This window comes from Moschus berezovskii, chromosome 9, assembly GCF_049115385.1.
Source record: "Moschus berezovskii isolate FMDL1 chromosome 9, NW_MosBer_1.0, whole genome shotgun sequence".
NCBI classification, from domain to species: Eukaryota; Metazoa; Chordata; class Mammalia; order Artiodactyla; family Moschidae; genus Moschus; species Moschus berezovskii.
Window position 1 is genome coordinate 57,508,976 of NC_142468.1, and position 26,210 is coordinate 57,535,185.

The 26,210-nt window shown below is 42.7% G+C and overlaps 1 protein-coding gene across 1 annotated transcript in view; it reads left to right on the forward strand.

The window, feature by feature from the left end:
- Positions 1–5,860: 5,860 nt before the first annotated feature.
- The window catches only part of RAB8B (RAB8B, member RAS oncogene family), a 68,515-nt gene continuing 48,165 nt past the window's right edge, over positions 5,861–26,210 (forward strand). Inside the window, exon 1 of the mRNA XM_055435843.2 lies at positions 5,861–6,091. Coding sequence (XP_055291818.1) covers positions 5,968–6,091 — 124 coding nt within the window. The 5' untranslated portion in view covers positions 5,861–5,967. The remainder of the gene's footprint in view (positions 6,092–26,210) is intronic.

A 26,210-nucleotide genomic window follows, 5' to 3' on the forward strand; every position in this document is an offset into this window, starting at 1 on the left:
CTGTCACTCATTCTAGATCTGATTATTTTAGTATGTGATTAAGTAAATTTTTTGGTTTTGTTTTGCTTTTTAGGGGTTGTTTTTGGCTGCACCACGAAGCACACCGAACTTCCCCTACCAGGGATTAAACCTGGGCCTCCATCAATGGAAGTGTGGAGTCTTAACCACTGGACTGCTGGGGAAGTCCAAGTAAATATTTTTTTTTATTTAAGTCATTCAGTATTCTATTATTTACTGCCACATGTATCTCAGTATCTGTTATGATGCTGATTATGAGTTTCAGCACATCTTGACTTCACCATTAGATCAAAGTCCATTTTAGAGTTGTTTCCAAAAGGCATTATTGAATCATTCATTTGAACAAGAAACTCTACCCAAAACACAGAGTACTTACTGTGTATGTACCTTACTTGACACAAAATACTATATAGCAATGCCTAGGCTTATGAAAACTTTACTATTAGAAAAGAAATTATAAAGCTGTATTAGAATAGATTTCTTCCAATCCACCTTATGTGGAGTAAATTTCATGTAGTCATTTTTCAGCATTATCATGTCATTTTTATTTAACATTCAGTGGTGATATCAAAATATTTAACAGTGTTTGGCATGAGCACTTGACCAATCAGATTGAATCTCTAAACAATCAGAATTAAAGCCAACCAATCAGAATGGACACCTGATCCATCAGAATAAATGAAATGTATGTCAACCAGATATCTGCCTCCCATTCATCACTGAACGTTTCACTTGGGGGATCTCCCTTCAGTTACCTGGGAAACAAACTTAAGGGCAGGGACCACATGATAGATACCATAGATACCTTTGAATCCTCCAGATAGGCCTTGCTGAGCTGGTTTCATAGTGTGAGTTTAATGACTATTTCTTTAAGTGGACATTATTCAACAGTGATTGCTCAGGAAACATCAGTGGGTGGAAAGAGTACAGTGAGTCCCTCTCTGATGAAGATAATTATAGAATTATCCCACTGGATTATCACTAAACAAACAGAATGTTTTGAGATGACACACAGTGGATAAGAGAAATTGATATTTTTGAGGAGTTATCATTCAATATGATCTTGACAATCTAGAGAAATAATATATAATCACACCTATTTTAAAATACAACAATAAATATTATTCTTACAGAATGAATAACATACAAAAACAAGGTAGAGGACAACCAGAAAGGTATTGGTGAAGCTAAAAATACCTCAGTTCAGTTCAGTCACTCAGTCGTGTCCGACTCTTTGCGACCCTATGAATCACAGCATGCCAGGCCTCCCTGTCCATCACCAACTCCCGGAGTTCACTCAGACTCATGCCCATCGAGTCAGTGATGCCATCCAGCCATCTCATTCTCTGTCGTCCCCTTCTCCTCCAGCCCCCAATCCCTCCCAGCATCAGAGTCTTTTCCAGTGAGTCAACTTCTCGCATGAGGTGACCAAAATATTGGAGTTTCTAGGGCTGAGTATAAACTGAAGGTGTCCCAAATGTTTTTAAAAAATACCTAGACTGGGGACTGACTTTCCTGGTGGTCCAGTAATTAAGACTCCACACTTCCCCTTCAGGGGGTGCAGTTTCTATCTCTGGTCAGGGAACTAAGATCCCATATGCCACATAGCATGGCCCCCGCCAAAAAAAAAACCTAGACGGCTGGCATGATAGTCAGATGTTTATTCATTCATTCAACAACTTAACTGAGTACTTACTATGTGTAAGGCATCATTCTAGGCATGCTGGGGACACAGTGAAAAATAAGCAATGTCCCTTTTCTCAAAAGGCTCAACTTTTAAGGGAGAAGACAAAGAAGTTCACAAACTTTTAGATAACAGAGAGAGAACTTATTTGACGGCTGAGTCATCAGTCAGTGAAAATAATCACCATGAAGGACATCTTTGTAGCCCACCGGGACAGCTGTGCTCAACTGGCAGAGGACCAGAATCCATGCAGGGCTGGACAGAAGCATCAGTAGGCTAAATGCAGGCAAAGGACCAGAGGTTTATTTGTCCCGAATTTTTCAGGACCATATAAGCACTTGGATTCTTGTAGGATACAATTAAGAGGAGGAAGAGTCCCAGTAATATTTGGGACCAGTTTTGCCAGTCCTTGAGAAGTAGGGATCTCAGCCAAGTTTAATTTCACTTAAGAAGTTAAGAAAGGTGACATTTCTTGCATTTAGGTGTTATGGAACAATTTTAAACTAGTTAAAGGATGCTTGAATTAATTTGAAAATTTGCCTAGTGAACACATAGATCCTCAAGAACGTGTTTGTAGATTCTTTTTAAAATATTTATTTATTAATTATTATTATTGGCTGGGTCTTCGTTGCTGCGTGGGCTTTCTCTAGTTGCGGAGAGCAGAGGCTACTCTCGAGTTGCCCTGTGGGGGCTTCTGACCGCGGTGGCTTCTCTTGTGGAGTGTGGGCTTCAGTAGTTGCTACACTTGGGCTCCATAGTTGTGGCACCAGGCTTAGTTGCCCTGTGGCATGTGGAATGTTCCTGACCAGGGACTGAACCCATGTCCCCTGCATTGGCAGGCATATTCCTAACCACTGGACATCAGGGAAGCCCCTGTTCGTGGATTCTTGAAGGTTAAAGACCTCCAAGATGAATAAACTAGTGTAAGAAGTGAATAATGGCTCTTGGAATTGTGCAGCATGGCAGTCCTGCTTGCTCCCATAAGGAAAGCCAGACCGAGGACAAAGTAAACAGAGGAGAGCCGCAATAAGAGCAGAGGAAGATGGACTAGAGCTCTGACCAACTAGCCTGAAGCTCACACAGACCTCCTATCGGAGAGACGACCTTTCAGCATCATCACCCCACCTCATTAGAAAATTCACGAGGAAGAACTCAGTTTGACCCAGCCTGGCCATATGCCCGTCTCTGTGGCTGAAGGAGTAAAGTACCATGATTCACAGCCACCAGTTGGGGAGGAGCAGCTTCCCAAAAGCAAGAAGAAAAAGAGTGCTGGCCTGACAAAAACCACAGAGGGTAAACTCCTTGGACAGCTAGATTACTGTAAGTCAAGCTGCCATGTAATATCAACCTTATCAAAAGCTTCAGTAAACATTTACAGAATCAGAAAGTGCTGGTCTGCCTAGTGTTCTGCAGTGACGTAGTATTTTATATTACTGGGCAACTGGCAAAAAAATGTCTTGATGTGGTTTTCTTAGAACATAGCAACATGCCACTTGGAGAAAGAAAGTGACAGCCAGCAACCTGTTACCCGTGGAACCTTCAGCTCTACAAATACACTTCTTGTCCAGTCTTTGAGCAAAGTGCTTTGATTCAATTGTAGTTGCTACCATCCAAATCTGATCTCTAAGTAACATGTTATTATACAAAATATGAAAATTCATCATTCACAAAAGGAAAAAAATTGGATACTTCTTGAAGTAGTGTCATAAATCAAAATGCTTGCATGGTTCAACAGTGGTGAATAGACTTACCAGCTAGAAAGTCCCAACGTTATACACACTTGCTAATAGAGAAAAACCGAGGAAGTGAAAACAAGACAAAAAAATTAACAAAATTCCCCTAAGGAAACTTAGGGACTTTAAAATTCCTAACCCGAGCTTCTCTTAGGAATTTAAGTTCTTTGCCACATCAGTGTGTTCTTATTCATACACAGAGAGAATGCCAACAGTTGCATGCAGGTTAGTGGAACTAAAAGTTATTTTAATCAGTACACATTTTATAAAAGAAACTGGATTCCAGTGGTCGTAAAGATTTTCCCCTTCTTTTCCAGAATGAAGAGGAAGGTATAGAACTAAACTGTCCATATTTGTTCAGCACCGTGCTGTGCTATACTGTGCTGTTGCTTCAGTCGTGTCCAACTCTTTGTGAACCCATGAACTATAGCCTTACAGGCTCCTCTGTGCCTGGGATTCTCCAGGCAAGAATAGTGGAGTGGGTTGCCATGCCCTCCTCCAGGGCATCTTCCCAACCCATTGGTCAAACCTGTGTCTCTTATGTCTCCTGCATTAGCAGGTGAGTTTTTTTTACCACTAGTGCCACCTGGGAGTTCCTGTTCAGCCGTGGCTGAGGCCTGGTTCACAGGACTTGCCCAAGCGCTCTGACTGGGGCAAGGAGGCTCAGCCTGTGCCAGAGGGCAGAATCTGTCCTCATTAGGGGATATAAACGGTGACTTTAACCTTCTTAGATCTGTTTCCATCAAGTGGACTCTAGAAATTAGACATTAGATTAGCAACAACCCTCTGGCTATTGCATGATCAATAAGTGTGTCAATGACACATTTCATTGTTTTTGTTTTTTCTACCTAGAAGGTGAAAGTAGTTACTAGGGCCAACTGAATTTGCTCCTCTTTCTTAACTCACAAGATTAAGAATGTTATATCATTGGCATTGAATATGAAGTCATAAGGCACTCAAGATGTGTTTTAGAAAATCCTGCTGTCTTCTTCAACCAGCTGTCTAAGTTTTCTCCTTAGTCTACTAAAGGCTGAGTGCACTGGTTCCCTTAATAACCTTTAACCTCCCAGAAAGGTGTTTCTTTAGAGCGAAGAACCACAGACAGTGGTTCTCAAATATTTTGGCCTCAGGATCCTTTTATCCTCTTAGAAATTATTGAGGCCTCTAAAGAGCTTTTGTTCATATTTGACATATTAGAAATTAGAAGATAAAAGAGATGAGAGACAGAGACACCCCTAGTGGATAGAGCTTTTGGTCCCAGACCTCCTTAGCTATTCACTTGCCCTTGTGATTTACCTGAGTCATTAAATCCCCTTCATTGGCTGGGTCTCTGCCCCAAGCTACTGAAAGAGGCCTTAACAATACATCCATGAAACAATTAAATAATAATCTAAGACAATAAGTGACAGATTGGGTATAACAGAATGTTTCTTCTCCCCTACTTGTTATCCATTAAAATGAGAGCCTACAGAGGGCTGAAGAAGGTAACCATCAACACTAACATTGCTACATTGCCTTAAGGATTTCAAAGTAGGTTCACATTCAGTATCTCAATTTTCCTACAATCCTATGAAATACTTGTTTTATACTCATTTTACAGATGAGAAAACTGAGGTGCAGAAAGCCTATGTGCTGTTAAGCAGCTGAGCCAAGACAAAATCCAAATCTTACCCTCCAGATTCCCACCGTCAGTTCCTGCCTCGAATGAATGCTTGCAGTTTTATCAGGCACGTGCCTGAAGCACAAGCCTCACAGATTTCAATTCCCAGATTCTTTTTGTCCATCCTCCTGCAGGAAGAGGGGAGCGGTCTGCCCTGTAGATCCTTTAAAATACCCAGTGTATTTAGCTCTGCTCTGGAAGTTTTAAGAAGAGAATAGGAGTGGATTCAAGTGAGAAAGGCAATCATTCTTTTTGAGCTCGGTAACTGAGGGGTTGAGGGAGGGGAGGGGGCTTAGACGTAGTGCTGGACAGGAACTGGAGGAGAAGCCAGATAAGGCACTCTGCAGATAACCCACAGGCAGCGCCACGGCAGCATGAAGGAAAGAAAGCATCTCAGCTCCAGACCGCGGTGGAAGAGATGCGGGAATTGCGGACTCAGCCTTCAAGGTCCTGCGTTTGAAAGGCGCCCGCACACAAAGAAACGACGAAGTTAAGTTCCGGTGGCACAACACGCAGAGTTGGAAGCCCGGCCTCCCTGCTAGCTCTAGAGGAAACGCCTAATGCCGGGTCACCCAGCTTAGAGAGGATCCTCTTTTATCCTCTGGGGCCGCGGGGACAGCCTGCCCAAGGCACGCCCGAAGCGCCTCACAAGAACTACAAGTCCCATAAGACACTGGGGCGCCGGCGGTGATTACGAAGCCCCAGTGGATTGGCCACGCGGGGCGGGGCGCGCAGGCCTTCTCCGATGAAGGGGGCGGGAGAAGAGGCGGGGCGAGCGGCAGCTCGGCGGGCACGCCCCCTCGCCCGAGGCCCCCTCCCGGCTTCTCTGCGCCGCTCTTCTGACTCCCCGGTCAGAGGGCCGGAACGAGAAGATGGCGAAGACGTATGATTATCTGTTCAAGCTGCTGCTGATCGGCGACTCTGGGGTGGGCAAGACCTGCCTGCTATTCCGCTTCTCCGAAGACGCCTTCAACACCACCTTCATCTCCACCATCGGTGAGGGAGGGGCTGCGGCCGGGGACTGGGAGTGAGAAATGGGGGGCGGGTGCGAGGGGGCCGGGAGAGAGCGGTGGGAGGACTTGGGAGCCTCGGGGAGGGGACCCCGGGGACACCTGGGCGGCGAGGGCAGTGGGAGAGCGTGAAGGCGTGAGAGAGAGAGGCGGTGAGGACGTGGGGCTGAGAGGGTTGAAAGGAGGAACTTGGGGGCAAAGGAAGAGGAGGAGGAACCAGAAGAACAAGGACGAGGGGTGTTGGGGGAAATGGGAGGGTGGGGGGTGTGACAGGGAGGGGGTCTCAGAGGGACAGAGCGGGGGGACACAGGAAAGCTCGTGGAGAAAGAGAAGGGGATAGTGGGTGTGAAATGGATTTAAAGAGGAAGGAAATGGAAGCGGGAAACGAAGGGTTGGGGGAGTGGGAATGGGAGGTCCGTGGAGTAAAGGGACAGAGGGCACAAGGGACAGGGTAGAGGCGAACCCAGGAATCCGAAGGGAACTCGGAGGAAGGAGTGAGTGAGAGCTGAGGGTGAGAGGGACGCTGGCTGTAAGAAGTCTGGTCAGAATTGTAGGAAAAGGTAGAAGAGTTAAGGGGACCCAAGAACGACATGAGGATACTTGGAAAAAGTAAAGGAGAGCTGGGTGTGAAATAGAAAGGAAAAGCAAAATGTACAGTCAAGAGGTGGGGCAGAGAAGAGAGAAGATGGGAAAGGGAGAGAAAATGGAAAGCAGAACTTTCTCCAGTTCCTGGGAGTGCCGGTTACCATTTCTCTTTCTTTACTCCCTCTGGATCAAGTGCAGGAGAAAGAGCAAAAAGTGACTAATAATGAGATACTGTCTGTGGAGCATGAAATTGTTCTGGGAGTGTTAATGGGCGTTGGGAGGGTTGGTGACTTTTGGAATGCTATGATCAGGAAAATATGGTTTACTATCTCCTGCAAAGCAGCACTTCTCAATTTTTAAAATTCTTAGCCTTGAAGGTTTAGTGATTCTCAGCTGGGAAATTGATCTTACATTCTGCCTGCCTTTCTATGTATTTTCCTTTTGGTTTTAATTATTACTTGCTAAATGAATCAGAACATGCAATGTACCCCCCAGTTACTTTCAATTGATTCTGATTTTTCTGGTCTTGGCTGGGAGCTGTCCTTCCTACTTTTGGAAGACTGTGTTCAGGTAACAAAATCTCAGACTTAACCTAAACTGAAGAAGAGCAAATCAGAGCTGGTTTTAAGCTGCCTGTACAAGTGACCTTAACATCATAGCTGCAGTTTATTAAGCACCTTAAGAATCTTAGCTCTTGGTTGTCTGGGTGATGTATGGCTTCTCATAGCAGCTCACTTAAGCATCTTTCAAATGGTTCTTACAGCATATTTCACAATGAATTGCTGGGATTATTAGGGGGGCTAGTGCTATGGTAATGCGTTATGTTTTAAGGATAATTTATCACTTATAAAAGAAGAGTATTGGTGTATAGAGCACTCTTCGGTGAAGCACTGGGAAAAGCTATGGTTTGTTTGTTCTGGCATCTTTCATGTGGATTGAGTGGTCTGAAACCTCCTGGGTGTTATGATGTCTGGGCTTAGGGAAGTTTGAGTTGCAAGTTCTTGGCAGTCATTTGTGAGTGGGACTTTTTCTTTTCTGAGGAAGCAGATTTTAAATGTCATGTCTCAAGTGTATTCTTAAGAGATTTGATGGGAGCTGTTGTAGCCATCAAAAGGCGTTCATTTTTGATGCTGGCACTCATGTCAAAACCTCAAATCACCGTTTTTCATTGTTGAGTGCACACTGAAGTCCAGAAGGTGAAGGACAGTCTCCAACAAGCCAAGTGGGTCGCCTTTTGTCCATTCTATGAGTGAACCTCCCAGAAGCATTCTCCTGCATCGAAAGTGACTAAATCTCACTGAGGCTGTTTCTGTTAAGCTCCTTAAATGATTTTTGCTTGTTTGTAAGTTTTATTAGTTTCCTCTTTTTTTAGTCTTAATTTTTGTCCCACTTTTTCTGTGAAGGTGTCTGCTGCCTTTTACAATAGTAGCTTTGAAAAATTACTTTTTATTCTGAAGGAGTACAGTCTTTCTTGCGTGAATTTTTTTTTTTTAAATGATTGAAATTCGGTTTTGTGGAGGGTTGCAGGAAAGTGAGCATCCTGAAAATGTTTAGACCTGGAGGGAGACGTTAAAGGGGGGGTGAATCTCATGTATGATGTTGGCCTTTGCATTTTCTGTGGAGCAGATGTGGTAAAAAGAGGCTCTGAGCTGTGTCTTCGGTTGACATGGAGGAGGGGAAATCCCATGCCTCTTTTTTAGCCCCAAGAGCTCTGACAGGAAGTGGTAGCCCAGAACTTTCAAACAGCACAAAAAATACGTTACCTGCAACCTAATGCTTTGGAGTTGAAGTTAAGTTAGGAAAATAAGGTGAATGTTAACATCATTCTAGTGAAATGTTCCACACACATTGACCACAAACATAGGCTTGAAGTGTCTGCATCTCTAGCAGAAATATTCATGCTGCCAACCTTCACCCCCGTTTCCAGGTGGTCTGAAGTTGCTGAAGGGAGCGTTGGTGGTCCACCTCCTCCCAGTCACAATTATTTCTTGAGGCACCTCAGCATGGAAGTTTCCAGGGCTTCTCTGACTGGGTTTGGAAAGATTTGCCACATGATTGCTGATAAAATTTGATAAGGTCTACATCACAGGAAAGATCTATTTCTTAATACCTGGGGTTTGTGTGTGTGTGTGTCGTGTGTTTCGGGAGATATATATAAATACTGTTTCTTTCCATGGAGTTACATTTACTCTCTTAATTTTGCTTTATTAAAATTTAGGTAGTTTTAGAAAAGGACATCTGCCACCTCTCGACCCTGTTTTGATAGGGATTCTGCCTTCATGAAAGGAAGGAGACAGTCATTTTGATTACAGACACAGTTGTCTCACAGATACTTTCTTCTTTCAGGTATCTAAGGTTCTGATCTTCTCTGATATCCTGGCTCCCCTCATTTCCTTTCTGCTCTTGGGGGTGGTGGAGGGGATACTTCTTTCAACTGACTTGCTGGGAGTCTTCATATATCAGTCAGATAATATTTAACTATTGAGTAGAGATGTTTTATCCATTTGAAGTTGTAGGTTCAGTGCCTAGAACCAGCAACCAACTCGCATTCAATTCAGATGTTTAAGAACTGAAAAATAAATGTTGATTGGCTCCTCAAACCCCTTACATAATCATCGTTGTTGTTCAGTCTCTTAAGTCATGTTGGACTCTTTGTGACCCCGTGGATTGCATAATCATTATCAATGGTTAATTAAATGTATGTAAAATGTATCATGAAGACAACTAAGAAACAGTAATGCAGTCTCTCTGAATTGTATTTCCTATGGGATGTGGGTACATTTTAATATTGATACGAAGGCAGAGGGACATCTTGGAATGGCCTGTCCTGAACCTGGTGCCGGGAGAACAGAAAAAACCCAGCCCTGTCTTCTAACAGGACAGTCTCAGCTTCTTCCCTTTACTGTCTCTCCCCTGCCCAGCCCCCTTCTTCCTGTTAGGGTATTTCCTGAGTGGTTATATTATTTAGTATAGTCATAGTTGAACAGCATAAAGAGCCTTAGAAATTATCTACATGATGTCTGTGCCCCAGTTTTATAAATAAGAAAACCAAGCTTAGGTTGATGCTGTCAAGATCACACAGCTGATCAGACGTTTGTAGAAGCATCTCTAGTGAAACCTCAAACCCAAGTCTGTCTGGATTGCTGCTCATAGTTGAGCTGCTGCTGTTTCTGATCAGCATGATCACCGCTGTAAATTCAAATTACCATCTTTTCCAGGGAGGAATTCAATTTTGCACATTTGCTTATATGTGAGGAAAGTTAAAGTGCTCCCATTTGGATCAGTTGTATCTCTTCGGGGAAACAGTAAACGCTAATACAGCAATCAGAGTCCTGCGGGAGTTTATGTGGGCTAACTCAGCATGGTTTAACTGTCCTTTGCCCTTTGTTTCTCTGCCTGTTGTTTCAGGTTAGGGAATCAAAGTGCATCCTGCCATTAAAATTCCATCCATGTGCAAAGTAACTAATGACATTGTATTAATAGTGTGCTGGTCATTGCAGCCTAGTCCCATCAGAGCACTTTTAGACAATCTATTCCCTGGCATTTTTTTTCTTGGATACACTTTCTCTATGTTTAGGGGTTGGTCGACTATAGCCCACAGGCCAAATGTAGCCTCCTGCCTATTTTTGTGCAGTCCACAAGCAAAGAATGGTTTTCACATTTTTAAAGGGTTATTAAAAACTAACACAAAACACGGAATATGAAGCAGACACCATATGTGTCCCACAAAGCTTAAAAATATTTACTAACTGTTCTTTCACAGAAAGAGTTTGCCGACCCCAGCTTACAATTAAATACTGTTTTTGGTTGGTAGCAATTCAAAACTTTTATCAAGACTTATTGACCGAAAAACAAACTTTGTCATATTTACATTTTTATCCAAGATGATATCAGCATTTGGCTGAGCATAATCCAGATATGTAATACAAGTTGATTTTGATTTTCAACATTGTTTTGCTTGATTTCAACCTCTCAAAGAAAAATATGCAAGGGCCAGGCAACTTCAGGGCTTCCCTGGTAGCTCAGACAGTAAGGAATCTGCCTGCAGTATAGGAGATGCAGGTTCAGTCCCTGGGTATGGAAGATCCCCTGGAGAAGGGAATGGCCTCAGTCCAGTATTCTTGCCTGGAGAATTCCATGGACAGAGGAAGGAGCCTGGCAGGCTTACAGTCCATGGGGTCACAAAGAGTCATACACAACTGAGTGAAGAACACTTTCAGGCAACTTCAAGTTGAACATTTTGTCCATAAAACCTTAGTTTAATGTCATTGTGTTCTTTCAGAGTATCAGTAGGCTTCCCACCTAAGTGATAGCTTTGAAAATAACACTGTTTCAAGAGTGTAATACCTGATCCTGAAGGGTTAAACTCATCTCCTCAGTTAGTGTTCTACTGAATGCAAAGAGCCATTCAACAAATTAAGGTAGGAAACTGAGTCTTGGAGACAGACCTGGACATATCTTAAGAATATGTGTACTTTAACAAAGAGCTTCGCCAGCTGTTCTGCATGGCAGCAAACCAGAGAGGAGGTTCTCTTGGCAACAGCACCAAAACTGTTTGGATCCTCTGAGAAATGCTGGAGGGAAATAGGTTTGGATATTGCCTAAGTGGAAAATGTCTGGTCTTTGAAGACAGGGAAAAATTTAGCAGTTTATATTTTAATGGAAGCTCATAACTGAATCTGAGAAAAAACATGGAACCAGAATTGGGAGACCTGGGAGCTGCCAACATGGCCTGAGGCTGACTGGCTCTAAGTCAGGTCTGCCTGCCTGTACACAGGACCATTCTGGAGACGAGCTCTTGTGTGTGTTAGAATCGCTACATGGGAAAGATGTGCAGGAAAGAGTTTTCACAGCGGCATGAGAAGAGGATGGGAGTGGAGAATGGGGAACTAGATGCTAGGTGGTAGTGTAGCTATATAATATAGTATGCTATGCTATGCTCCATAGCATAATATGGAGCTACTGAGATGTAAGTAGCCAGTGAAGTGGCTTGGTTGGTGTTTGGTGTTAGGAAGATTGCACAGTGAATTAAGAGCAGTAGGTCTGGAGTCAAATCGGGGTTCATGTCATGACATCTGCTGTCCCTACTTCTCTTGTCTTTAGTGAGTTGGTGGTCCTTCTTGGGCCTTAGTTCCTTTATCTATACTAGAGTATATTAATACTATGCCAGCTTCTCAGGGATGTTCTGTGTTCCCTAGGGCAAGAATCAAATCTTACTCACTTTTTAAGTCTCCAAGGCCTCTATTAAATGACTGATCAACTGGATGAGTGGATGGCTGGATGGATGAATTATAAAGCACTATGTGAGCCATACAGCATTGCTTGAATTTTAGTCATTATCTTTCATAGTGTTCTAGATAATTAGATGATGTCAGAGATGAGATTAAAAGTGCTTAATTTGAATTCCTAACACTATTCTCCCTCTATCAAATGCTGTCTTTCTATAATCAGTTTTAAAGGGATATTTTAGACTCTGAAAGATATATCACTTGTCTTTCAGTCTCCATAATAAGCTGTTTAACACCCTGCTTCCAACCCCCCACTAACATAAATACCAAACAGAAAATGAGTGAAATCACTGGGTTTGCTTTAGAAGAGCCATTTCAGCTTTGTCTTTGCCCATTAGCTGCAAACAATGCAACAGATGCCTGTTAACAGTTTCATGCCCAGTTTTAATTAGCAGATGGAGCTGTGTTTCTGTTTGTGTTCTGCCCAGCACTGGTTTGAGTGACAGCATAGTGAGTGGATTGGAACTGGGCTGCGCCTTTGGGTTGAATAAAGCCAAATGCTATTTTGAAAAAGATGAATATAAACATTTATTACATAGAACTGCTTGTGTATCTCAGTGGAACAGCTTCATGTCTAGAGGAAAACTAATGTTTGCAGTTATGTGTTCTGCTCTTACTATCCTTTAGTAATTATATAATATGGAAAAATATCATTTTTTGGCTTAAATGAAGGGTTTGGGGGGATCTTGAAATGGTCACCAAGTGGCTTTCTCTGAAGATTGGTTTCAGTATTTCGGTAGAGTGGGTTGAGGACTGTTCAGAGCTGGGGTGAAATGGGCTTCAACCTGAATGCCAGCGCTGAGTTGGTAGCTGCCTCCTGGCATGCTGTGTTGTGTAGAGTTCTCAGGTCCTGTCTGAGCTCAGCAAGACCGAGGACTGTGACAAATTCCTGATGTGAGTCGTGGGCAGGGGATGGAGAGAATGGGTGGCAACATCCTACACATTTGCTGTCTGTTTCCGCCCCGCCCCCCCCACCATGTTATAAAAGAAGCATTTCATTGATAGTTTTGCTCTTCTATGTATATTGATAGAGGATGTCACTGGGCACAGCCTGGCAAACTGTATCCTTGGAACTGATGAATGTTTTCGGTTTTGTTCTATCTGAAGTGAATAGGTAGTATTTGCTTTCCAATGTGTTGTGGCTAAATTTCAGTATTAAAATATTATCCGTCAGTGATTGCTGGATATATTGTGTCTGGAGATGTGACTTTCTCCTTGGTTCACTTTTAAATTTTAAATTCTTCTTATTTTGCATGCAATTATAAAGAACCTTAAAGGAAATAGCTGCCTGAGTGTCTTCGGAGGAAGAAATGTCTGCGCAATTTTTTTTAAGTTACTTAGTTACTCAGGACTTCCTTAGCGAAGCACATAAAGTGATGGAGACAACTCAGAAACAGTTCTTACAGCAGCCCTGTCCCTTGACTGTGACAAAGTATTTTCTTGCTGTCTTAATCTGTAGCATTCAGCATCAGTTTAATTACGTACTCCGGTATTTACCTGTTGCTGAACCTTTGGACGTTTTCCACAGAGCTCTCATCTTCCTGGGCCCAGAATTTTAATTCTTGGCTCCCGGGAGGAAGTGTGAAAGCTCTGCACGTCCCCATGTTTGTCAGATTAGGCTTACTGTCACCACGACAGGCTGGGTGACAGTACTGCTTGCAGTCCCATGACGGCATTGCAGGACTTCAAAGCACTTTGTGGACGCTCAATACGGTATGGAATTTTACCTCATCATGATAAAAACCAACCACAAAGTCTTAAGCAATATGTAGTGTTTCACAGCTTTCTGCTGGCAAAGTTAGCACTGGCATGATTTCCCCACTTCACATTGCAGTTTTGCATATTTGGGGGAGAACTTGGCTAGTTATGTTAATAACTCATAGATACTTTCCTGATGTATAAAGTAGGACAGTCTCTAACATACATGATCAAGTTTTGACATGAAATATAGGGTGATCTACTTAAAAGTTGAATTATAAGAGTTCATTTCTGGGGGACTTCCCTGGTGGTCCAGTGGCTAATACTCTGCTGTCCCAGTGCAGGGGGCCAGGGTTGAATCCCTGGTCAAGGACTAGGTCTCACATGCTGCAACTATGGGTTCACATGCCCCAACTAAAGATCCTGCATGCTGCAACTAACAGAACACCCAGTGCAACAAAACAAATAAATATTTTTAAAAAGCGTTCATTTCTGGGAATTCCCTGGTTGTCCAATGGTTAGGACTCCGTATTTCCACTGCAGGGGGCACAGGTTTGATCCCTGATTGGGGAACTATTAATAAGATCCCAGCATGGTCCCCCCAAAAAGTTCATTTCTTATGACCCTATACAATATTTTCTTAGCTGGAATAGGTATTGCAAAATATTCTAATCTCATACAAAAAATTCATTACAAAAAAAAAGTGTGTACATTGTGAGATGCCAGTGACTGACCCTGCTGTGGTTTGTTTTTTGCTTATGAATTTGGATGGGATAGCTGTCTATGGTTTTCAACAAGGGATTTTTTTATCTTAAGTCTCTGAATAAAATCTTGAGATGGCATGGAAAACAGTTTTTTAACTATTCCATTTTTGAAATGATTCAGACCACTTTCTCATTTCACTCTCCATTAACACGTCAACCCTATCAGGATTTGGGGAGAGGGGTCTGCATAGGGGAGAGAAGGATGAAAACAGCATTCTGCCCTCCTCCTGTATCAGTTTCTTTGGCTACTTGTTCAGCCTGTTTTGCTTTTGTAAATTGGAGTAAATTGTTGGGTGAGAAGTGAGAAACTTCTGCCTAAAATATGGTGACTTCTGACTGCATTGCTTTCTTATAGTGTTTAAAACTAAATAATAAAAAAATCATGATTTCCCCACTTCACATTGCAATTTTGTATATTTGGGGGGAGAACTTGGCAGTAGTTATTTTAATAATTCATAGATACTTTCCTGATGTATAAAGTAGAAGGACAGTTTCTAACATACATTAAATATAAGGTGTTCTACTTAAAAGTTGAATTATAAGAGTTCATTTCTGGGGGATTTCCTTGGTGGTCCAGTGGCTAAGACTCTGTTCTCCCAGTGCAGGGGGCCAGGGTTCAATCCCTGGTCAGAGAACTAGGTGCTTGTCTCAGTCATAACCATGATGAACAGATTAGGACTTTGTCCACAAGCAAAGTCATTTGAGTAAGTGCATTTCCTTTGTCTTCTTACCATTGTTTTGAAAACTTCCAGTCTTATAGAAGCATGAAAAAGTACTGAAACAAGTGAAATAATATCTTTTACATCCACAAAATTCTATAACAATGAAATGTAAAAACATATATATATATATAAATTCAGAGGTGTTTCTCTGTCTTAGCCCTTCAGCCTTCAATTTGGATAAACACCATTTTATTTTATGTTGGGATCTCATGAATATGATTTACCACATATACAGTGCTCTGAAAAACAATGGTGTGTGTTTCCAGTTAGTGGTGGTACAGGTCCTTTCTAAGGACATTAGCCTGGGTCTGTTTTCTCATTGTGAAAGGAAAGTTCAGGCTTCAGGGGTCTTGAGAATCTCTCTGGCTGCAGCATTCTGTGAGTCTGTGAAATAAGGTAGTGTCTGTAAAGAAAAAAGGATTTGTCCTTAGTTAATGATTGTGGGTGGAGAAGGCAATGGCAAGCCACTCCAGTACTCCTGCCTAGAAAATCCCATGGATGGAGGAGCCTGGTAGGCTGCAGTCTGTGGGGTCGCTAAGGGTCAGACGCGACTGACTGACCTCACTTTCACTTTTCACTTTCACACATTGGAGAAGGAAATGGCAACCCACTCCAGTGTTCTTGCCTGGAGAATCCCAGAGACGGGGGAGCCTGTTGGGCTTCCGTCTGTGGGGTCACACAGAGTCGGACACGACTGAAGTGACTTAGCAGCAGCAGCAGCAATGATTGTGGGGAAGTTGGGTCAGGAAGATCCCCTGGAGAAGGAAATGGCAACCCACTCCAGTATTCTTGCCTAGAAAATTCCCTGGATGGAGGAGCCTGGTGGGCTACAGTCCGTGGGGTCGCAAAGAGTCAGACACGACTGAGTGACTTCACTTTCTTTCTTTTCTTTTTACAGGTGGACACTAGTGGGTTTTTTTTTTTTTTTGCCTTTGTTTTTCTCTGTAAAAAGGAGAAGCTGGGGTTGGGAACTGTGGTGATTTATTAGTAGGCTACTAATGTCATTTTCACTAATTTTACTCGTTCAGTGAGCAGCAATTTTCAGTCCACAAAATATTGAGAAGAGAAAGAATAACAGGTGTCCAGGCAATTTGAACACAGTGATGAAAAGGGCTTCAAAGGGGTTAATGTCGGATGTCAGGAAAGAGGAGAGGAGAGGGAGAGGAGGGCATCTAGGAGAGAATGATGTGGAGGTTTAGATCAGAGCCTCAGGAGGCCTTAGTTGGGTCGAATTTGGAGTGTCAGGAGGAGGGGCTCTCGCCTGCAGATGTCGGGGAGAGAGCCCCTGAAGGAGCTCCTCCTCAATAGATGGGCATGTGGCGCGGGGTCAACTTGAAGGGTGATTACAGGGCAGGTTGTGAAGGGACTTTAAGCCTATCCAGGAGTCTGGACTTTATCCTGAGAGCAGTGGGGAGTCACTGGGGATTCTCTGTAGGGAGGCCAGTGAGGAGATAAGCAGACATCCTTGGTTGCCCCTTCCCTTCTGTGGCCCTTTCCCATTTGCAGAGCACTTTCACTAACATCCTTGTTTAAAATCCTCAGTAATCATGTCCATGGACAGAGATTGTCTTCATGTTCTAGATGAGGAAGGTAAGGTTCTGAGAGAGTGATAGACTCTTGATCCATCAGCTAAGTAGGTAGAGGAGCCAAGACTTGAGCCTTGAACTCAGTTCTGAACCATAGTCTGTCCACAACAACCTGTTCCTCTCAGAGGGGGTCCTGAAATTTTCCATGGGACTCGGTGCTCTGGCACTTAGCCCGTAGTAGCGGTCACCTCCAGTGGTCTGTAAGAACTATGTAAACTGACCAGCGAACCCTTGAGAAGTGTATTGAGTAGAGGGATGAGCCTCTTCCTGGACAAGGCCCAGTAACAGCTAACGCAAACACACATCGTGTTGCTTGCTGGCCGTGGAAGGTCAGCAGACTCTGGTTTCGGCTCGTCTCCTGGCTTCCCAACCCAGTCCCATAGGAAGCAATCAAATACATACACAGCAGAACCAGGGCAGGAGGAGACAGAGTTTAATTATGAATCCAAGTCTTTTGTGGAACGGAAACTAATTATATCGGAAATCTCAGGATTGCTTCTCCACATGGGGCCATTGGTTTGTTATACTTGTACATTTGTTGTTGGTCTCAGCTAGACTGTAGAGTGCTAGGAACTGCTGCTTTAATTGTGAGCTTCCTTCCTTTGACAAATTAAATTTAAACTTTACGTTAGCTTCTCCTTTCCTTTTTTTCCAGAGTGAAATTGGCTCTGCTCTGGGTTTTGTTTGTAAAGCTGTGTTTGGCAGTTTTCCTCAGATTCATGGTGACATTGTAGACCAGTCTAACACCTGATTTGTTTGCTGACCCTGGGTCTCTAGAATGCTGTTGTTGAGCCAGAAAGCAGAAAGGTCCAAGCAGTGAAACTAGTTATACAAAGTCCATTTGCTAAAATGCTGAACTTGCCTCATTGGGGAGGGAGCCCCTGGATCCAAACTTAACATTTGCATTCTTGCTTTAAAGCAGGGCTGGGGGCCTCCTAGAGGTGGGCCACCAGCATCTGAGAGGAAAAAGTGGCAACATGGCACTGTGGCAGTGGCATTCTTTATGTGACCTGGGGCAAGTCAGCAGCCAGCCTCCCAGCCTTCCTTTTTTCTCCATAAGCAAACAGGGAATGTTGTGCTAGATTCACTCTACAGTCCCTTCCAAAACTCTGATCCTATGTGGTGACAGTGGATTCACTCACCACTTGTACTCACAAAATGGTAAAAACAGATGTAAAAACTGAAGATAACATTGTATAGGTAAAAAAGAACTTGGACTTTTGAGACAGAGACTCAAATTCAAATCCTGATTCTGCTAATTCCTGTTGAGAGCTTTGAGTGAATTATTTAACCATTTTCCTTATTGATAAAGGAAGAGTACTGCAAGAACTTTGTTGTTTTATTTCGAGAACGAAATGCATTGTTGTGTGCATAATATCTTTGGCACATGGGAGACATAGAAAGGCATGTGTGTGTGACTGTGTGGGTGAACTCAGTCTGAGTTCATTGAAGGTAGGTCCATACAGCTCTGAGAACCTTGGTGATCTGTGGGGGTTTCAGTGTTACAACACTTACTTTTAATTAATAAGGGCTAATATTTACTGAGTGTTTACTATATATCAGGTACAGTTTTAGGCATTTTACATGAATTAACATTTTTCATGGGTTGACCCATTTAATTCTCATAACAGCCTCTCAGGTACATTGTTATTATTTCCATTTTTCCAAACGAGATAATTGAGGCACAGATGTTAAAGAACATCTCAGGGTCACAGAACTCATAAGTGGTAGAACCAACTTGGATTTGAATCCAGGCTCTTTGGCTCCAGAGTCTGTGGTTTTAAGCCCTAATCCTTTCTGCCCCATCGGTGACTCAGAAATATTAAAAAAGAAAAAAGATTAGCTACCCCTGGTGGCTCAGATAGTAAAGAATCTGCCTGCAGTGCGGGAGATCCAGGTTCAATCCCTGGGTCGGGAAGATCCCCTGGAGAAGGAAATGGCAACCCACTCCAATATTCTTGCCTGGAGAATCCCCATGGACAGAGGAGCCGGGCTACAGTCCGTGGGGTTGCAAGAGTTGGACACAGCTGAGCGAGTAACACACACAAGGAGTTAATGTGGTGCAAGACGCATTGGGGGGCTGCTCCTTAGCAGCTGGGTGACATCATCACATCCTTTAAACCTCCTTGGTCCCTGTCTCCTCTTCTGCAGAGAACTATCGTGGAATGGTTTAATGAAGTATACTGGAGGGAAGCATTTAACACAGGGCTACACATGCAGCCAGGCTCAGTAAATGGTGAGGGTTTGGTTTTTCCCAGGTAACTTAAGAAGCACCTATTAGAATAAGTTACATAAAAAATATGAATGGGAACATTTTGGTTACTTAATGGAATGTGCTTTAAAGTTTAGGACTGTATGCGTTTAACTAAGCTCAAATGGGAACCGTTTCTTTAAACTCATTCCCAAAGTGAAGGTCCTTATGCCTCAGCTGGCATAAGGCGGTGTCCAAGACAGCCCTTGGCCTTGGGTGCAGGATGTTAATGTGATGATATAAGGGGCGAGTTCTTCAGAGCCTTCTAGCTGCTGCAAACTCTCAGGCATATTGAATTCTTCCTTCTGGTGAAAATATAAATAAAATCAGTGTTGAATGCCCTGTCTAGGAAGGACAAATGTTTCAATTTAAATATTTGAGCTCAGTGTCCTCTGTTAGGGCCCTGAATTTCAAATACAGTGAGTTTCTGAGTGAGGTCCTGAATTATAACGAGTTTGTTTGCATACATGAATTTGAATAATACATTAAATCTTGAAACACCATAGCTGATTTTAATGGAGTAAATTACCCAACTTGAAAGTTAGTTAATAGGCTTTTCTTTACCTAATAATCAAAAGTCACTAATCATATTTTCACAGTATCGATACATGCTATTAGTTTCTTTTTAATCATTAAACTATCTCTGCAAGAGGATTAGGGAAATAAATGTGTCAGGGTGAGCATAAAGCATGATCTTCCTCCCTTTTAACCTGTTTCCTCCCACATACTAAATGATTACTTGTACATAGTAGGAATAAAGCCAGAATTGGGTTTGGCTTTGTACAGTGCTTACTTAGACCAAGAAGGTGAGGTGAGATGCTCTTCTCTAGTTTAAAAGTATTTTTAAGCATTTATATGTATGTGTGTGTATACATACATATACAGGGATGGTACAGGAGGTCACAGAGACCAGGTCACAAAGAGCCTCAAGGGCTGAGGTGAGGAGGAGAGCATTTTTTCTGACTGTAATTGAAAGTACATATGCAGGGCCATGTGCAGGGAAATGATACACATAATTTATAATTTTTAAAGCTGCAGTGGTTTTAAGATTGAGTTCCATCTTGGGGTTTAATGGCACTGAAAAACCATGCCGTGTAGCTTTCTGGTCCAGTCCATTCCCTAAAATCATGTTGTGTCCAGAAAAGTGTCGTGTTAAAAGTGTTCAGTTAGCCAGTCTCACCTCCTAATGAAGCATAAAAATTTGTGAGGGTTGGCTCAGCTAATGTTCTGAACACTCAAATGTGCCAAAATTGTGAGCATGCAGAAGCTTTCAGGACATCCCACCTGATGGTGACCTTCTGGAAGACAGCAACCACGGTTTGCCTCTTCAGAGCTCATTTGTCTGATGTTCAGGCATGTGGTATCTGTGGGATAAATGAACCAACACCCTATATTTCCTTCTGAGGAATGGATTTGGGGCTCCTCTAATAGTGAGATCTCATCCATTAGCACATACGTAATCTTCAAAGGATATGTAATTATCACCTGTTATTGCTTGTGGTCTTTTTCTAGATATGAGAGTGATAAAATCAATCTGTTTCTCTTTTGCCTAGAGTATATGCCTATAGTAATAAATGCCTGCTGACTTCACGTATGCCCACTTGTAAATGCACAGTTTCTGGTGCGTGGAAGGCCCTGCTTAAATGTTTGTAGCCTGAATGTACAGTTGGTGGCCATTAGCACTCTCCAGCTGTTCATGTCTCACTCAGATTGCAGCAGATGTCTCCTCTTTCCCCGTATTTTTCCAGCAAAGAGCCCATGACTAACAAGAACCTTGCAACATCCTTTCTTGCCATCTAAATTTCCAGATAGTTTCATCTTCCCTTGTTTCCTTTCCCCTTCTCTCCAAGGAGCCAGTGTTGACCTGTTGGTTGACGCTCTTTCTTTTCTTTTGGCCACACTGCATAGCATGTGGGATCTTAGTTTCCCAACCAGTGATTGAGCTGGTGCCCTGTGCACTGGAAGCGCAGTCTTAACCCTGAACCACCAGGAAGTCCCTGGTTGATGCTTTTGGTGGAATACCTTTCCACTCTCCTGGGGCCAGGCTCTGGCAGTCATCTTCCTCTCCTGTCTTCTCTCCCCTCTTTCTCTGGCTCTGCTGGCCCTTTCTGCTCTGCCATTAATCCTGTTGAAATCACCTCCATTTTGATAAATTTAAAATTTTTAAATTCACTTCCTCACGTCACCTTTCTTGTTGTTTAACTTCTTGAAAGAGAAGTCTTATCACTTGCGCTTTTCTACCATCTTCTCACTCATTAACTCTTGGAAATCCTGCCTTGCCAGCTTCAACACTGCACTCAGGGGGTCCTGTTCTCACTGAACAGGTCAGTGGCCTTTGCCCGATCCTCATCCCTCTTGGCCTCTTAACAGCCCTTGGCACTGTTTATTACTTGCTTCTTGAAACTCTTCCTGCACCAACTTCCAGGAATTGTCTGCTCCAGTTTGTTTCCTACTATTCTAACTGCCTTCTTGTTCCATGGGTAGTCTCATTTTGCCTTTTAATTGAAGTGATTTTCCAAGTATCTGCTCTCTATTTTTTTTTTTTCCTTTTACGGAAATTAGACATTCTAATGCAATTTGCAATCACCCACCTGTGTGATTCCGTGAGTGCAGGTCCCAGGTCGGCTGGTCTTCAGTGTATCTCTGGCACCTAGTATAGTGCCTGGCACATAGTGAGGGCTCAGACATCCTCAAGTGATGAAGCGGGTAAGCTTGCCCCCTTTCAAGCCTTCCATGTCTGACTCTCCAGTGTCCTGTCTTGTGTCCCCAGCCTTTCCCAAACTTCTTTCCCAAACTCTTGCCCTTCACCCCAACGTGAATTAATTTCCTCTTACTATCTAGTACCCTTCATAAATTTTCATATATCTGTTAACACTACTGGCATCTTTTTTTTATTTACCTAGGTTCAGAAATCTGGAAATCTCTTTGTTCTTTTCCTTACATCCTGTATATAATTTGTTGCTAAATCCTTTCCATTCTTCTAGTATCCTGCTTTAGCCCCTCAACGCCTCTCACCTGAACTTTGCATTCTCCTCCTGGGTGGCCTGAGCGCTCAGTCTCACTTGGACAGCTACCCACTCCACCCACTCCATTCCATCTCATCCACTCTGATCAATTAACTGTGGAACATAGCTCTGATTATACATCATGTTAATTCCTATCGCTCCCCTGAAAATCTTATCTTTCACTTTGTCTAATTGAATATATCTTCCTCAGTCTGCCATTCCAAACCCCTACCTTGTGGCTTCACCTTTATTTCCTTCATCTCCTTTTTGGAGTCCTAGACTCAACCTATGGACTCCTATTAAACAGTGGGCAGTGACTGAGTTTCCACCTGACCAGTGAGGTTACCAGCTACCCTTCCATGAGAGGGCTTCCCTAGTGGCTCAGACAGTAAAGAAAGTGCCTTCAGTGTGGGAGACCTGGGTTCAGTCCCTGGGTTGGGAAGATTCCCCTGGAGAAAAGAATGGCTACCCAATTCAGTATTCTTACCTGGAGAATTCCGCGGATGGAGGAGCCTAGTGGGCTACAGTACATGGGATTGCTGAGCTGAACATGACTGAGCGACTAGCACTTCACATTCATGAGAAGTAATGGTATTTTTAAGTTTCTGAGATGAAGTGGTTCCTGCATTTTTGGAATGAAAATGCTCCTTTACTTATAAAATGGGCTAATAGATAGTCATTATTTATCTCATTATCCTTTGCAAAATTAAAAAAGAAATAAAATCAGTTGAATTCTGGCTGTTTTGTTTCTCCAGGGGGGAGAAAAACCTTTCTAGCCAGTGTTCTGCCCGAGCAAATTTTATGGAATACAGAGTTCCTCGCTTAGTATATTCCGTTTTTTACCTTCTTTCATTCTCCCACCGCTACTCTTTCATCCTTTCTCCGTGTCCCCTCCTGCCCCTCGCCCCCCACCCACTGCCGGAGATTTTACTAACTCACAAAATTCAAGAGTCTCAGAATCACTGCTCTATCAGAACAGATGGTTCCATGACACCCCTTATTCTGCCTGTTGACATCCTGCCTTTCCCTCTTGATTCCCCTCAGACGTTACTTTCGTTCTGTTGTCGGGGCCTTCTTTCCGCACTGGACGATGCGTTCTCTTTCCTCCGTGGTACTTTATACCCTGTAGTGCTTTGGCATTTCCCATGTTCTCCCTGTGTTCAAAGTAGAACCGGCTTCCTTCTCTATTTTCCCAACTCCCCACCCCCATGAAAGCTTTCTTTGAGGCAGAAGCTTGTTTTATCTTTGTGTTCTTTGCATTTGCCAGACATTGTATTTGGCACATATTTGGAGCTTGGAAAAATTGTCCTTGAGCTGAAATTTCAGGGTGATACTGATGAAATGATTAAGTAAAGCTCATCTTTGGAGGTAGGGGACCTCTAAAGGCACTAGTTTAGAATTTTTCTTCTGACAGTTCTGAAATTAGAATTACAGTCGCTTACTCAAATATGTTAGGAATGATGATCTGTTTATCTTTTAAAGATAAAACAATCTTAGACTGCAACCCCAGATAGCTCCAGTCAGGGGAAGGGGGGTGGGTAAGGTCTGCTGTGGTTGAGGTGGTCAAGAAATTAAACATTTCATTTGGCCTTTTTCTGTGGACTTCTTGGAACATTGATTTTGATTTCATTTGACAAGAGGAGGCCCTGAAAAGTCTTCTTTCCCACAGGTGATAAGGCTGCACTTTCTTTGTCTCTGGCTTTCCCTAGAGCTGTCAGTGTCCTGTGAACGTTGACATGATCTGGATAAGGAGACTTTCTCTGTATCTACTAAAAAGCTATCTTTGAACTAGATACAGGCCTATCACTTTTGTTCTTCTTTAAGCAAAAAAAAATTAATAAATTTTTTTTTATGCATGACGTGGTTCTGATTAGCTTTGAAGAGCCAGGACTTAACTCGTCCCAAGGAACTTCTTCGTTTTTTGCTGAAAGATAACCACTGCACAGTGACCCTTTGGAATTCTTGCAACATCGGAAGATCAAAGCAGGAATAGAGTTTGGGGAGGGTTCTGTACTTTGTTTGAGACGTGTGTCTTATCCGAAAAGGCCAGGATAAAAGTGAATGATCAGCTCCACCCACATTGGCTAAAGTGTTTACGTTAAAATCTCTTTTGGCTTTTCTGGCCTAACTTTTCTGACAGGGGAACAAATGATAGAATATTGTTGGTAGATCACAAGTAGAGAAATCACTAGGATTAGGGGGAAATGCTTCACAGATGTTCCTGAAACTACAGCCAAGTTGAGTGGATTCTTGCCCCTTTATGTGCTGGGAGCTTGGGAGATTACTGTCTATTATAACTGCTCTGCTCCAGGTTGCATTCACTCCCTGTATCTCTCAGGGACAGGCTTATTTAACCCTGTCATACTTTAATGATGAGGGCCATTTGACAGGAAAGAATGTGTAAGGCTTTGGAGAGATTCTTAGTTTGAGATTTTCTTCATGTAAAGGATCTTGATACTGTATTTAGCAAATACTTTCTTTAAACATAGCTTGTTAAAAGTAAGAGTATGGCAGAGTTCAAAATTAACTTCCGGTTAAATCAGCTTATAGCTTTGGTGGACTTTTTGCCAGGCACCCACATTTTCCTTAGTCTCGCCACATAGCGACTGAGATAGCATCTCTTATGTATCAGATCTGAGGATGAAATACCCTAGTTGATTGTTCCACGTCACATGGAGTCCTGTCTTCCTTGGACGGTGCATTGTGGTCCTGCCTTCTCAGTTGGCATGGAAGTATCTTTGGTGCAGGGCAAGCAGAGCATGCTGAGCTAGTTCCCAGCAAAAAATAGACAGCAACATGAACTCGATACCCAGGTTGTTTCATTGGCCACGGTGTTTATCAGATAGTTTTTACGGATAGTTTTTAAGGGAGGGATTTCACCAGCACGTTTGCTGTTTCAGTTCATGTTCAGCTGTGACTCATTCGACTCTTAACTCCATTTTGCTTGGAAATTTTTTTGTGCTAGAAAATGTCACTTTCAACCAGGGGAGGGGAAATTCTAATTGGGGATCAGAATAGCCAAGATACAGTAGTGATAATCTGCATCACCTTTGACTCGAGGGAAAAATAGAGAACCCCTTACAAAGGAAAGTGTTGAAAAGGACGCAGTGATTCTTATAAACAGGTGAGGGAAAGGAAAGTCACCTCTGAGCTTTACTGTGGGAAGGAGGTGGGGTGTGGATCAGGGAAATTACTATAGAATTTCTATACATGGCAGGGTAAGGGCCTCTGGACTTCCCCATGTGTTGCCCTATCCACTGAGATCGCTCTCGTGAATTGCCTCACGATTGGTGTATGAATAGAGAGAAAGACTGAAACTCTCACACTTGATCCTGAAAGGCCCATCTTCATGTATAATCACCCACAGATGTCTGTATGTGATTATAGATTCCCATAGTGAGCAAATGATAAATGTAAATGAGAACCGTGAAAAAATTTTGCCTCGCTTGCTTGCACATTTTCAGAATATAATTAAAAGCACATGCCCTTGTCAGTAGTTAACTGTGAGGTTCATGTTAGGTTTTTATAAGACTTTGGCAGAAACATAAAGCATATTTTAGTGTCAGCGTCTTCCCTCTTTCCCTCCCTCCCTTCCTTCCTCCCTTCCCTTTGGAAACAAGGAAACTCTCTAGGTTCTGACTAATCTCTTTTCAAAACTAGGGATAATTCCAACCTCAACACAGATTAAATTTTCGTTTCTCTAGTACCTGAAACTGTAACTGAGTTATACTAGATAATTGCTTTCTAACATCTTTCTTCAAGTAGAATTCAAAGGATAAATGTCTCCGAGGCACCATTTCACTACCCCAAACAGGTGGGTATGTGTGGAGGTGGGGTATGGGAAGGGAGACAGAGGTCAGTTACGGGAGCAATCACAGTGTGACTTCGGTCAGTGGGTTGGCGCATGGTAAATCTTTGTGCTCCTCATAGTGCCAGATGCCCAGAAAGGCCGGTACTGCCTAAAGAATTTCTTTTCATTTAGCCACTTGTACTTATGCTTAAAACTAATGTGTTCCTCTTTTAAATTCATTAGGCTGTGCATTGTGCCCACAGATAAAGCAGCTTTCATTCTAAAAATGATGACAAAAGCTTAAGTTATTATAAGGACATTAAAAAAAAATGAGGAAACCAAACAGTCTTCCTCTGATTAAGGGGAATTCTTAACACGAGTTCTCTTTCCAACCGCATTTGTTTATGAGTATTGAA